Source organism: Coregonus lavaretus (genome assembly GCF_964263955.1).
Source record: "Coregonus lavaretus genome assembly, chromosome: 1".
NCBI lineage: Eukaryota > Metazoa > Chordata > Actinopteri > Salmoniformes > Salmonidae > Coregonus > Coregonus lavaretus.
This window is the reverse complement of record NC_139988.1, coordinates 17,331,132-17,345,911: the sequence shown is the minus strand read 5'-3', so window position 1 is coordinate 17,345,911 and position 14,780 is coordinate 17,331,132. Positions and strand designations below refer to the sequence as shown.

General features: G+C 42.6%; 1 protein-coding gene across 4 annotated transcripts in view; it reads left to right on the top strand.

Moving 5' to 3' along the window:
* The first annotated feature begins 205 nt into the window (after positions 1–205).
* The window catches only part of l3mbtl2 (L3MBTL histone methyl-lysine binding protein 2), a 51,438-nt gene continuing 36,863 nt past the window's right edge, over positions 206–14,780 (top strand). Inside the window, exons 1-8 of one of the 4 annotated variants that reach the window (XM_084165254.1) lie at positions 206–228; positions 615–1,108; positions 1,341–1,488; positions 2,761–2,894; positions 3,027–3,150; positions 9,333–9,415; positions 9,545–9,662; positions 9,848–9,982. In XM_084165254.1, the coding sequence (XP_084021380.1) occupies positions 734–1,108; positions 1,341–1,488; positions 2,761–2,894; positions 3,027–3,150; positions 9,333–9,415; positions 9,545–9,662; positions 9,848–9,982 (1,117 nt within the window). In that variant the 5' untranslated portion in view covers positions 206–228; positions 615–733. Of the gene's footprint in view, positions 298–614; positions 1,109–1,340; positions 1,489–2,760; positions 2,895–3,026; positions 3,184–9,332; positions 9,416–9,544; positions 9,663–9,847; positions 9,983–14,780 lie in introns of all 4 variants that reach the window. The other 3 variants (XM_084165252.1, XM_084165253.1, XM_084165251.1) reach the window with 3 other exon arrangements.

The window sequence follows — 14,780 nt, the reverse complement described above, 5'->3', positions numbered from 1 at the left end:
TGATCATGCCAAAATATCTCTGATCATAGTATGAAAGAATAAAAAATAAAATAAAATGTATGCACTCACTAACTGTAAGTCGCTCTGGATAAGAGCGTCTGCTAAATGACTAAAATGTAAAAAATGTAATCATACGGTACCGCCAGTCCAGATTGCAGTAGCATGCCTCAAGCAGCTGAAAACTACAACTCCCAGAATACCTTTCACAGGAATAAACACGAAGAAGCGGTAGGGACTACCAACATGTGTTACTGAGGCTGATTTTACAAAGTTGCTTTTAAGCGAAGTGATTCAAGGGTACATTGGTAGAATACTAATAAACGAAATCTAAGATTGCTTTTACAGTATTGGCAAGTGGTAGAATAGAGTCGGAGAAACGCATAGCTTCACTACTACTCTGTTAGCATGCTAGCTAGCAAGGTAGCAAACTGTAATGTGTTAATTGTTGTATGTCACTGGATGTGCAATCAGCACTGTTATGTTCGATATTAGAGAAGACATGATGATCTGAAGATTTTGTTTAAAGTATAGAATACATTTCTGATGCAAGGAGCACAAGTCCCCTGTTAACCAATAACGTGATGTCAAATTCAATCTTGCCCCTTTGGTTACAGAGTGCACCACCAGGAGTAGTGGTATGATATCACACGAGACAACAAGAAGGAAGCCCTGACTCTAGACTTTGACAGCCTGACATCACCCCAAAAACAGTCCAATCACGTGCCAGAAGAAGATGCCCGACCGCTGTGTGGCGTATGGGTGTGGCAAGTCTTGGGACGATGGCGTGACTCTGTACAATTTCCCCAACAATGACACAGAGGAGTTTCACAAATGGGAGAAGCAGGTCCAGCGGACACGCAGCAACTGGACCGCCACGCCGAACTCCCAGCTTTGCTGTGAACACTTCGGGAAGGAGTGTTTTGAAAACAAGCCCTACCCCGTCCTCAAGGCTCTCGCTGCCAAAGGACAGCTGAAGCTGAAGCATGGGGCGGTCCCCACAGTGTTCATACGGCCCCCCTGCACCTCCTGTGATGGCTTAGGCTGCAATGTGTGCATCCCCAAAGCCCAGAGACGTGGCGTCCCCGTAGAACCACAGGAGTATGACACGGTGAGTCTGCGACCGTGAGTGTTGTGTGTCGGTGACCACCTGACATGGGAAAAAACTGCCCAATTCTATACTTTCTTAAACAAGAGGTAGCTAGATAGATTTATAACCTAAGGTTGATCATCTGTGATGGTAAAGACTTATTTAAGAGCTAAAGCACAGTTCCATGTTCGCAGAATAGTTCAAATCATACATGACCCTCTCTCTTACCCAACCTTGTTCCTCTCTCTCAAAGGAGGATGTTGAGGGGGGCCCTCTGCAGTCGGATGACACTGACGCAGAGGATGACGATGAAGATGACGATGAAGAGGAAGATGATGAAGACGAGATGGATGATTCCTTTGGAGATTACTACTCTGCTCTCACTATAGATGACGGACCAGGTGAGGAAAGACTGCATTTGCCTGTTGCTCTAAAGCTAATCAGTTAGCCTGTTGATCTAAAGCTAATCAGTTAGCCTGTTGATCTAAAGCTAATCAGTTAGCCTGTTGATCTAAAGCTAATCAGTTAGCCTGCTGATCTAAAGCTAATCAGTTAGCCTGTTGTATCTAGACCTGGCCGTGTGGTGCCAGGATAACAACCTCTCCCTCAACGTGCTCAAGACAAAGGAGATGATTGTGGACTACAGGAAATAAAAGAGGACTGAGCACGCCCCCATTCTCATCGACGGGGCTGTAGTGGAACAGGTTGAGAGCTTCAAGTTCCTTGGTGTCCACATCACCAACAAACTATCATGGTCTAAACACACCAAGACAGTTGTGAAGAGGGTACGACAAAGCCTATTCCCCCTCAGGAGACTGAAAAGATTTGGCATGGGTCCTCAGATCCTTAAAACGTTCTACAGCTGCACCATCGAGAGCATCCTGACTGGTTGCATCACTGCCTGGTATGGCAACTGCTCAGCCTCCGACCGCAAGGCACTACAGAGGGTAGTGCGTACGGCCCAGCACATCACTGGGGCCAAGCTTCCTGCCATCCAGGTCCTCTATACCAGGCATTGTCAGAGGAAGGCCCGAAAAATTATCAAAGACTCCAGCCACCCTAGTCATAGACTGTTCTCTCTGCTACCGCATGGCAAGCGGTACCGGAGCGCCAAGTCTAGGTCCAAACGGCTTCTTAACAGCTTCTACCCCCAAGCCATAAGACTCCTGAACAGCAAATCATGGCTACCCGGACTATTTGCATTGCCCCCCCCCACCCCAACTCCCTCTTTTACGCTGCTGCTACTCTGTTTATTATCTATGCATAGTCACTTTAACTCTACCCACATGTACATATTACCTCAATTACCTCGACTAACTGGTGCCCCCGCACATTGACTCTGTACCGGTACCCCCTGTAATAACCTCCCTACTGTTATTTTATTTTACTGCTGCTCTTTAATTATTTGCTCTTTTTATTTTTTCTTAAACTGCATTGTTGGTTATGGGCTTGTAAGTAAGCATTTCACTGTAATGTCTACACCTGTTGTATTCGGCACATGTGGCAAATCAAATTTGATTTGATTTGTTGATCTAAAGTTAATCAGTTAGCTTGCTGATATAATGTTAATCAGTTAGCTTGCTGATCTAAAGTTCCAGGCAAGGCTACTCATCATGGATCACCAAAACCACAGATCCAGTCTGTAACATATTCTCATCCTCTTCCCTCCACAGTGGTGTGTGAGATGTGTGGCTTCAGTGGGACCAGAGACACCTTCTATTCCAAGACCAAGCGTTTCTGCAGCGTCTCCTGCTCCAGAGCCTACTCCTCCAACTGCAAGAAGTCCTCTATCCTGGCACGGCTTCAGGTGAGAGAGAATGTCTTTCTGTGTGTTACAGGTGGTGAGGCTAGATGTTTATAGACTTTATACTGTATAGCCTTTATAAAGCCTTTCATATAGCATCACCCTTGTCTTCACTCATTGTTTTATTTTCTCCAGGGAAAGCCTCCCACCAAGAAGGCCAAGGTGCTGACTAAAACGGCATGGTCCACCCAGATGGGGAACATGATCGCCTCTCTGGGCAGCAGTCAGGACAACCGCTCCAGCTCTACAGCACAGGACGGTGAGACCACTTGGAGGGCTTTTCCATTGCTGGGTTAGTGGAAAAGCCACATTATAGACAGACACATACAAACTTTTAATTTGGCTCTATTCTTCAGCGTTTTGGATTTGAGATTAAATGTTTCATTTGAGGCGACAGTACAGAATGTCACCTTTTATTTGAGGGTATTGTCATATCTGTTTTGCGGTTTAGAAATGAAAACACTTTATGTATCTAGTCTCCCCATTTGAAGGTGTCATAAGTATTTTGACAAATTCACTTATAAAGTGGGGAAAAAAGTATTTAGTCAGCCACCAATTGTGCAAGTTCTCCCACTTAAAAAGATGAGAGGCCTGTAATTTTCATCATAGGTACACGTCAACTATGACAGACAAAATGAGAAAAAAAAATCCAGAAAATCACATTGTAGGATTTGTAATTAATTTATTTGCAAATTATGGTGGAAAATAAGTATTTGGTCAATAACAAAAGTTTCTCAATACTTTGTTATATACCCTTTGTTGGCAATGACACAGGTCAAACGTTTTCTGTAAGTCTTCACAAGGTTTTCACACACTGTTGCTGGTATTTTGGCCCATTCCTCCATGCAGATCTCCTCTAGAGCAGTGATGTTTTGGGGCTGTCGCTGGGCAACATGGACTTTCAACTCCCTCCAAAGATTTTCTATGGGGTTGAGATCTGGAGACTGGCTAGGCCACTCCAGGACCTTGAAATGCTTCTTACGAAGCCACTCCTTCGTTGCCCGGGCGGTGTGTTTGGGATCATTGTCATGCTGAAAGACTCAGCCACGTTTCATCTTCAATGCCCTTGCTGATGGAAGGAGGTTTTCACTCAAAATCTCACGATACATGGCCCCATTCATTCTTTCCTTTACACGGATCAGTCGTCCTGGTCCCTTTGCAGAAAAACAGCCCCAAAGCATGATGTTTCCACCCCCATGCTTCACAGTAGGTATGGTGTTCTTTGGATGCAACTCAGCATTCTTTGTCCTCCAAACACGACGAGTTGAGTTTTTACCAAAAAGTTCTATTTTGGTTTCATCTGACCATATGACATTCTCCCAATCCTCTTCTGGATCATCCAAATGCACTCTAGCAAACTTCAGACGGGCCTGGACATGTACTGGCTGAAGCAGGGGGACACGTCTGGCACTGCAGGATTTGAGTCCCTGGCGGCGTAGTGTGTTACTGATGGTAGGCTTTGTTACTTTGGTCCCAGCTCTCTGCAGGTCATTCACTAGGTCCCCCCGTGTGGTTCTGGGATTTTTGCTCACCGTTCTTGTGATCATTTTGACCCCACGGGGTGAGATCTTGCGTGGAGCCCCAGATCGAGGGAGATTATCAGTGGTCTTGTATGTCTTCCATTTCCTAATAATTGCTCCCACAGTTGATTTCTTCAAACCAAGCTGCTTACCTATTGCAGATTCAGTCTTCCCAGCCTGGTGCAGGTCTACAATTTTGTTTCTGGTGTCCTTTGACAGCTCTTTGGTCTTGGCCATAGTGGAGTTTGTGTGACTGTTTGAGGTTGTGGACAGGTGTCTTTTATACTGATAACAAGTTCAAACAGGTGCCATTAATACAGGTAACGAGTGGAGGACAGAGGAGCCTCTTAAAGAAGAAGTTACAGGTCTGTGAGAGCCAGAAATCTTGCTTGTTTGTAGGTGACCAAATACTTATTTTCCACCATAATTTGCAAATAAATTCATTAAAAATCCTACAATGTGATTTTCTGGATTTTTTTATTCTCAATTTGTCTGTCATAGTTGACGTGTACCTATGATGAAAATTACAGGCCTCTCTCATCTTTTTAAGTGGGAGAACTTGCACAATTGGTGGCTGACTAAATACTTTTTTTCCCCAATGTAGAACATTAATGGACAGGAACAGCAACACAAATTTAAACTAAGAACACTACGACTAAAGAACAATATGACTGTTTTTTTTTTTAAAGAAGAAGAATAATACAAAGAATAATGTGTGGGTGTGTGTTGAGTTTGTGTTGGAGAGTGTGTGTGTCTCTTCACAGTACGCGTTATTCCTTGAGGTGTTTTATCTTTTATTTAATTTTTTGCTTGCCTGAGTTACCTGAGGTGGAAGAGAATTCCATGTAGTCATTGCTCTACACACTACTGCGCGACTCCCAGCCTCTGTTCTGGACTTGGGGACTGTGAAGAGACCCCTGATTGCATGTATTTTGAGCTGTGTATTAACTGGCCGAACAGACGATTCGGTACTTTCAGCACGTCAATACTTACAAAGAACAGCAGTGATGCAGTCTATCTCTCCTCCACTCTGAACCAGGAGAGAATGACATGCATGTTATTGACATTGGCTCTTCGTGTGCATTTGAGGGCCAGACGTGTTGCTCTGTTCTGGGCCAGCTGCAGCTTTTCTAGGTCTTTTTTTGCCGCACCTGACCATACAACTGGGCAATAATCAAGGTGACAACCAGAGCTTGCAGGACTTGTTTGGTTGCATGTGATGTTAAAAAAGCAGAGCATATGTTTATCACAGACAAATCTCTCTCCATCTTTACAACAATAGAATCAATATGCTTTGACCATGACAGTTTACAATTTAATATAACATCAATAAGCTTAGTCTATTCAACTTGCTCAACAGCCACAGTATTCAGGACCAGATTCAGCTGAGGTTCAATGCCTAGAGAGTGATTTGTACCAAATACAATGCTTTTGGTTTTAGATATGTTCAGGACTAGTTTATTCATAGCCACCCATTCTAAAACTGACTGCAAATCTTTGTTTAGGGTTGCAGTGATTTCACTAGCTATGGGTGCTGACAAGTTTGGTGTTGAATCATCTGCATACATAGTAGGGCTGGGAATTGCCAGGGACCTCATAATACGATATTATCACGATACTTAGGTGCCGATACGATATGTATTGCTATTCTCACGATTCTATATACAGTGGGGAGAACAAGTATTTGATACACTGCCGATTTTGCAGGTTTTCCTATTTACAAAGCATGTAGAGGTCTGTAATTTTTATCATAGGTACACTTCAACTGTGAGAGATGGAATCTAAAACAAAAATCCAGAAAATCACATTGTATGAAGTAATTAATTTGCATTTTATTGCATGACATAAGTATTTGATACATCAGAAAAGCAGAACTTAATATTTGGTACAGAAACCTTTGTTTGCAATTACAGAGATCATACGTTTCCTGTAGGTCTTGACCAGGTTTGCACACACTGCAGCAGGGATTTTGGCCCACTCCTCCATACAGACCTTCTCCAGATCCTTCAGGTTTCGGGGCTGTCGCTGGGCAATACGGACTTTCAGCTCCCTCCAAAGATGTTCTATTGGGTTCAGGTCTGGAGACTGGCTAGGCCTCTCCAGGACCTTGAGATGCTTCTTACGGAGCCACTCCTTAGTTGCCATGGCTGTGTGTTTCGGGTCGTTGTCATGCTGGAAGACCCAGCCACGACCCATCTTCAATGTTCTTACTGAGGGAAGGAGGTTGTTGGCTAAGATCTCGCGATACATGGCCCCATCCATCCTCCCCTCAATACGGTGCAGTCGTCCTGTCCCCTTTGCAGAAAAGCATCCCCAAAGAATGATGTTTCCACCTCCATGCTTCACGGTTGGGATGGTGTTCTTGGGGTTGTACTCATCCTTCTTCTTCCTCCAAACACGGCGAGTGGAGTTTAGACCAAAAAGCTCTATTTTTGTCTCATCAGACCACATGACCTTCTCCCATTCCTCCTCTGGATCATCCAGATGGTCATTGGCAAACTTCAGACGGGCCTGGACATGCGCTGGCTTGAGCAGGGGGACCTTGCGTGCGCTGCAGGATTTTAATCCATGACGGCGTAGTGTGTTACTAATGGTTTTCTTTGAGACTGTGGTCCCAGCTCTCTTCAGGTCATTGACCAGGTCCTGCCGTGTAGTTCTGGGCTGATCCCTCACCTTCCTCATGATCATTGATGCTCCACGAGGTGAGATCTTGCATGGAGCCCCAGACCGAGGGTGATTGACCGTCATCTTGAACTTCTTCCATTTTCTAATAATTGCGCCAACAGTTGTTACCTTCTCACCAAGCTGCTTGCCTATTGTCCTGTAGCCCATCCCAGCCTTGTGCAGGTCTACAATTTTATCCCTGATCCTTACATATCACTGTGGTCCTCTGTAGCTCAGCTGGTAGAGCACGGCGCTTGTAACGCTAAGGTAGTGGGTTCGATCCCCGGGACCACCCATACACAAAAAAAAATGTATGCACGCATGACTGTAAGTCGCTTTGGATAAAAGCGTCTGCTAAATGGCATATTATTATTATTATTATTATTATTATTATTATTATTATTATATCTCTCTGGTCTTGGCCATTGTGGAGAGGTTGGAGTCTGTTTGATTGAGTGTGTGGACAGGTGTCTTTTATACAGGTAATGAGTTCAAACAGGTGCAGTTAATACAGGTAATGAGTGGAAAACAGGAGGGCTTCTTAAAGAAAAACTAACAGGTCTGTGAGAGCCGGAATTCTTACTGGTTGGTAGGTGATCAAATACTTATGTCATGCAATAAAATGCAAATTAATTACTTAAAAATCATCCAATGTGATTTTCTGGATTTATGTTTTAGATTCCGCCTCTCACAGTTGAAGTGTACCTATGATAAAAATTACAGACCTCTACATGCTTTGTAAGTAGGAAAACCTGCAAAATCGGCAGTGTATAAAATACTTGTTCTCCCCACTGTATATTGCGATATGATAATGAGTTTAATGCGATTCGATGTTCCAAACATATTTCTCACCATATGTCTGCTGCAGAGGGACAAGTGAGAGCCATGAGAAAATTCGTTTTGATCTGTCATGGAAGTTAAAGTGCTGAAAACCAATGGGATCCCTATTTATAAAGATAATGGAGAACAAGCTATGAAGAAAAATACTGGAGTTTTGGTGCAGGTACAGCAAACTAGCGACAAAATAATATTGTGGTACTGTCAAAACGATACGATATATCATCAAAAATAATATCCCGATATGTAACGCTCCCCCCCCCCCCATCACTAGTACATAAACACACAGGCATTGTTTAACGCTAGTGGTAGATCATTAGTAACAATAGAGACTGTATTGTAGAGGGCCAAGACGGCTCCCTTGTGGAATACCACACTTTACATGTTTTACATTAGAGAGGCTTCCATGAAAGAAAACCCTCTGTTCTATTAGATAGATAGCTCTCTATCCATGGAGATTATGTAAAGCCATAACATACATTTTCTCAATAATAAATTATGGTCAATAATATCAAAGGCTGCACTGAAATCTAACAAACAGCTCCCACAATCTTCTTATTATACATTTCTTTCTGCCAATCATCAGTCATTTGTGTCAGTGCAGTACATGGTGAGTGTCCTTCCCTATAAGCGTGCCGAAAGTCAGTTGTTAAATTGTTCACAGAGAAATAGCATAGTATCTGGTCAAACATGCATAAATATCATACCCCTTAAAAATGCTAACCTGTTATTGGTAATGGTGAGGGGTTAGCATGTTCTGGGGGTATGATATGTATGCCTCTGTAACTTTCTCACTCATAATTATTCACGTTTCATTCATGATTACCCGTAATCATGGTAGCATCCACATTTTATGTAGAAGTGTTCAGAAACATATTCTATTCTTATTTACAATAAAAGTGACTCCAAAATGACACAATACATATTTGACCATTAATTTCTATTGGGCACAACATAATCTCAAACACAACCAAAACAAACTGCAAATGCATCCAACAAGTTTTTAGAGTCACAAGCTTGATGGAGCCATTGCGTGCTAGGAATATGGCAACAAATACTAAACTTCTGACTACTTTCGTACACTATAAGTGAATTTGTCCAAATACAGATGACACCTTTAAATGGGGGGACTAGATACATAAAGTGCTTTCGTTTCAAAACAGTAAAACATATGTATGAAAATACCTTCAAATAAAAAGTGACATTCTGTACTGTCACCTCATAAAACATTTAATATCAAGTCCAAAATGCTGGAGTATAGGGCCAAATTAAGTGTACATAGACAATATGAGCTAAAACATCACACCAGTGCAGCCAGGAAGGAAAATCCTCTCAATCTTTTTATGTAAGTTACAAGAAGGGAACATTTAGTTCCTTTCTGAGACCTGTGTTAGTTCTCCCTTTTCCCCTTGTGATATAGCTGCAGCAACAGGAAACTTTGACTGGGGTGCTTACCTGGAGAAGGCAGGCTCTCTTGCTGCTTCAGTGGCCTGCTTCAGACATGTACGTCTTCATTTGCACTTGTTACAATACTATCCTATTCCATTTTAAAGTTGCGTAGCAATAAAACGTTTACTTTATTCGACTGGTGAACCAACGTTGCCTCTGTTCCCCTCCATTCCACCCCTGCAGGCACCGCTCTGTGCCCAGTGGGATGACATCACAGTTGGGTTAAAGGTAGAGGTCCTGAACACTAGTGCCATCCTGCCCAGTAAAGTCTATTGGATCGCCAGCATCATCCAACTTGCAGGTCAGCCAAATACACTGAAACTGACTGATGGCACATCTAAAAATGGCACCATATTCCCTATACACTACTTTTGAGTACACTATACAGGGAATAAGGTTCCATTTAGGAGGCATCCTGAGACCTCAAACCTGATTTATTGGCATGTACTGTATGTTAGTTTACCTTTTCCTCCCTCTGTTTTCCAGGCTACAAAGCTCGGTTGAGGTACGAGGGTTTTGAGGAGGACGGCAGCCAGGACTTCTGGTGCAGCCTGGGCTCTGGAGACATGTACCCCATCGGATGGTGTGCCATGACCGGCAAGCTGCTGGTGCCACCACAGGGTGAGTGACCTCCACAGGTATAGAGGACTATAGGTCTAAAAGTTTTAGTTAACATTTCTGTAAAAAAAATAAAAAATGTGGGTAACGAGACATCCCTTTTTTAAGCAGTATCTGAAGAAGTGCAAAATTTCGATTACACATACTTTTTTTTTGGTGTTAATTAAACGTTTTGCTAGTTGATCAATACAGTGCATTCGGAAAGCATTCAGACCCCTTGACTTTTTCCACATTTTGTTACGTTACAGCCTTATTCTAAAATTGATTAAATAAAAATGTCCTCATCAATTTACACACAATACCCCATATTACCGTTTTTTTTTGTTTAATTTTATGTAAATGTATTAAAACTAATAACAGAAATACCTTATTTAAATAAGTATTCAGACCCTGGTCACTGATGATCCTCAGTCACATTCACATTATCTTGGACTCCACTACGACATTGGAGTCTAAAACTATCACTCTTCTCTTCCAATTTTACTCTTGTTTAATTGTTGCACTAGCTGAAGAGTTTAGAGCCACGGTTTGTTTGCTTAATTGTACATATCCAAAATGCTAAGGACGTTTACCAATACAGGGGCTGACCCTTTTCATAGCCTACTGGTTAATTTAGAATGTTTCTCATTACTCAGCCATGTGGCGACACATATGTTGGCATTATCAAAGATTCTTGTGCTCTGTTTCTCTAAAGGATTATTTAAAAAAATATTCCTGTGTTTTTTTCATGCAGCTCCATGTCTATGTCTCTTTTCCTGTTTCTTTTTCATTTCAATTATCTTCTTATAAGGATTAATGTCTAGTTCAACAACAAGTCAGGATGGTATTTTGGGGCTTCCAGTCAGACTGGTGACATGGAACATTCGCAGATGTGGGGGGCAAATTAAGCGCTCCATAGTATTTTAACATCTGAAGAGCCTGAATACTGATATCGCATCTCTTCAAGAATATGTGTTAACGACCATACTAGATTGCGTAAAGCATGGTTTGGACAGGTTTTTCATTCAAATTTTAACGGCAAAGCCAGGGGAACAGCAATAGTGATTCACAAACGAGTACAGTTTTCACCCTCACAGATAATTTCAGATCCTGGAGGACGTTATACAATAGTTAGTGGCACCCTCTTCCAGACCCCTGTAGTACTTGTGAATGTTTACGCCCCTAACTGGGATCCTGAGTGGCGCAGCGGTCTAAGGAAATGCATCACAGTGCTAGAGGCTTCACTACAGACCCGGGTTCCATCCCGGGCTGTATCAAAACCGGCCGTGATCGGGAGTCCCATAGGGTCGTCCGGGTTAGGGGAGGGTTTGGCCGGGGTAGGCCGTCATTGTAAATAAGAATTTGTTCTTAACTGACTTCCCTAGATAAATACAAATAAATAAATAAATACACCTGGCTATTAGATAACACTAGATTTATGACATCTCTTTTAGCCTCTCTCCCTAATCTTGACACCCACCGCCTCATCTTCGGTGGGGAACTTAACTGTGTTATTGAACCAAAACTTGACCGGTCTAATCCCAGAACACTTACTCCTTCCGGGATGGCAAAAGCTCTTTCTACATTCATGATCCAAATGGGTTGTGTTGATCCATGGTGCTTCCTCCACCCGGTCACAAAGAACTTCTCCTACTTTTCTCATGTTCATCAAGCCTACTCGCGCATAGACTACTTTCTTTTAGATAGGGCCCTTCTCTCCTCAGTTAAAACTACAGAATATTCTTCTATAGTAATTTCACACCATTCCCCCCACATTCTGGACTTAAAAATTACACCTCCCCCTCTTTTCTTTGGGAGACTTTCAAAGCTTTATTATGGGGAAAGATAATTTCTTACAATGCTCATTATGTCAAACAAAGAAAACCGAAACGTCAAGAACTGGTGGACTCAATCCTGGCAATAGACCGCCAATATTCAACTTCACCATCCCCTGAAATATATACGCAGAGAGGCTGAAACTTCAAACTCAGTTTAATCTGCTTTCCACTGATAAAGCAACGTTTCTGTTGCAACGAACAAAGGGTACGTACTACGAATATGGTGACAAGGCCAGCCGCCTTTTGGCACACCAACTTAAACGCCAATCAGCATCTCATCTCATCTCTCAGGTACAGTGGGGGAAAAAAGTATTTAGTCAGCCTCCAATTGTGCAAGTTCTCCCACTTAAAAAGATGAGAGAGGCCTGTGATTTTCATCATAGGTACACGTCAACTATGACAGACAAATTGAGATTTTTTTTCTCCAGAAAATCACATTGTAGGATTTTTAAATGAATTTATTTGCAAATTATGGTGGAAAATAAGTATTTGGTCACCTACAAACAAGCAAGATTTCTGGCTCTCACAGACCTGTAACTTCTTCTTTAAGAGGCTCCTCTGTCGTCAACTCGTTACCTGTATTAATGGCACCTGTTTGAACTTGTTATCAGTATAAAAGACACCTGTCCACAACCTCAAACAGTCACACTCCAAACTCTACTATGGCCAAGACCAAAGAGCTGTCAAAGGACACCAGAAACAAAATTGTAGACTTGCACCAGGCTGGGAAGACTGAATCTGCAATAGGTAAGCAGCTTGGTTTGAAGAAATCAACTGTGGGAGCAATTATTAGGAAATGGAAGACATACAAGACCACTGATAATCTCCCTCGATCTGGGGCTCCACGCAAGATCTCACCCCGTGGGGTCAAAATGATCACAAGAACGGTGAGTAAAAATCCCAGAACCACACGGGGGGACCTAGTGAATGACCTGCAGAGAGCTGGGACCAAAGTAACAAAGCCTACCATCAGTAACACACTACGCCGCCAGGGACTCAAATCCTGCAGTGCCAGACGTGTCCCCCTGCTTAAGCCAGTACATGTCCAGGCCCATCTGAAGTTTGCTAGAGTGCATTTGGATGATCCAGAAGAGGATTGGGAGAATGTCATATGGTCAGATGAAACCAAAATAGAACTTTTTGGTAAAAACTCAACTCGTCGTGTTTGGAGGACAAAGAATGCTGAGTTGCATCCAAAGAACACCATACTTACTGTGAAGCATGGGGGTGGAAACATCATGCTTTGGGGCTGTTTTTCTGCAAAGGGACCAGGACGACTGATCCGTGTAAAGGAAAGAATGAATGGGGCCATGTATCGTGAGATTTTGAGTGAAAACCTCCTTCCATCAGCAAGGGCATTGAAGATGAAACGTGGCTGGGTCTTTCAGCATGACAATGATCCCAAACACACCGCCCGGGCAACGAAGGAGTGGCTTCGTAAGAAGCATTTCAAGGTCCTGGAGTGGCCTAGCCAGTCTCCAGATCTCAACCCCATAGAAAATATTTGGAGGGAGTTGAAAGTCCGTGTTGCCCAGCGACAGCCCCAAAACATCACTGCTCTAGAGGAGATCTGCATGGAGGAATGGGCCAAAATACCAGCAACAGTGTGTGAAAACCTTGTGAAGACTTACAGAAAATGTTTGACCTGTGTCATTGCCAACAAAGGGTATATAACAAAGTATTGAGAAACTTTTGTTATTGACCAAATACTTATTTTCCACCATAATTTGCAAATAAATTCATTACAAATCCTACAATGTGATTTTCTGGATTTTTTTTTCTCATTTTGTCTGTCATAGTTGACGTGTACCTATGATGAAAATTACAGGCCTCTCTCATCTTTTTAAGTGGGAGAACTTGCACAATTGGTGGCTGACTAAATACTTTTTTCCCCACTGTATATGACTCTTCCCGTAATCTTACAAGTGATCCCTCTAATATTAATTAAACTTTTGTGTCATTTTATTCTAACCTCTACAAATCCGAACCCCCATCAGGTAATACGGCTATGGACAACTTTTGAGAACTTGGATATTCCAGCATTTGATATGGACATGAGTGAAGTTCTGGATAACCCTCTGCATCTAGATGAGATTACAAAGGGTCTAAAGTTAATGCAAAGTGGCAAGGCCCCAGGCCCTGATGGCTTCCCCGTCAATTTTTATAAAATATTCTCAGATCAACTCGCCCCATTACTATTAGGTATGTTCACCGACTCGTTATCACAGGACTCTCTCCCCCCGACGCTAACTCAAGCCTCCATCTCACTTATACTCAAGAAAAATAAAGATCCGGCGGAATGTGGTGGATATCGGCCCATTTCACTTTTGAACGCTATTAAACTATTAGCTAAGGTTCTAGCATGCCAGTTGGAACCCTGCCTTCAGGATGTCATATCTGATGATCAAACGGGTTTCATCAAAGGGCGACAACTGTTTTCCAATTTACGCCGTCTTTTGAACATTATACTCTCTCCTTCTGTCTCTCCAGACCCCAAAATTGTTGTTTCTCTTGATGCGGAGAAGGCTTTCGACCGGGTGGAATGGGATTATTTATTTAAGATTTTGGGAAGATTTGGTTTTGGGTCCAATTTCATCTCATGGATACGTCTGCTCTATTCTGCTCCTACGGCTAGCGTACACACCAACTCTCAACATTCAAAATACTTCCCCCTCTCCAGAGGGACCCATCAAGGGTGCCCTATGTCCCCGCTCCTTTTTGCACTTGCGATAGAACCGCTTTCCTTGGCCTTAAAATTATCATCATTCACTGGAATCCACCGAGCTGGTGAAGAACACAAAGTGTCACTGAATGCAGATGATCTACTATTATATATCACTAACCCTGTGATATTTTAAACACATTTGGATCATTCTCAGGTTACAAATTGAATATTCAGAAAAGTGAATGTTTTCCGATCAACCCGGCTGCCAAACAAATTCCCCCTGGAGCCCTGCCTTTCCGTCAGTCACCCTCTGGTTTTT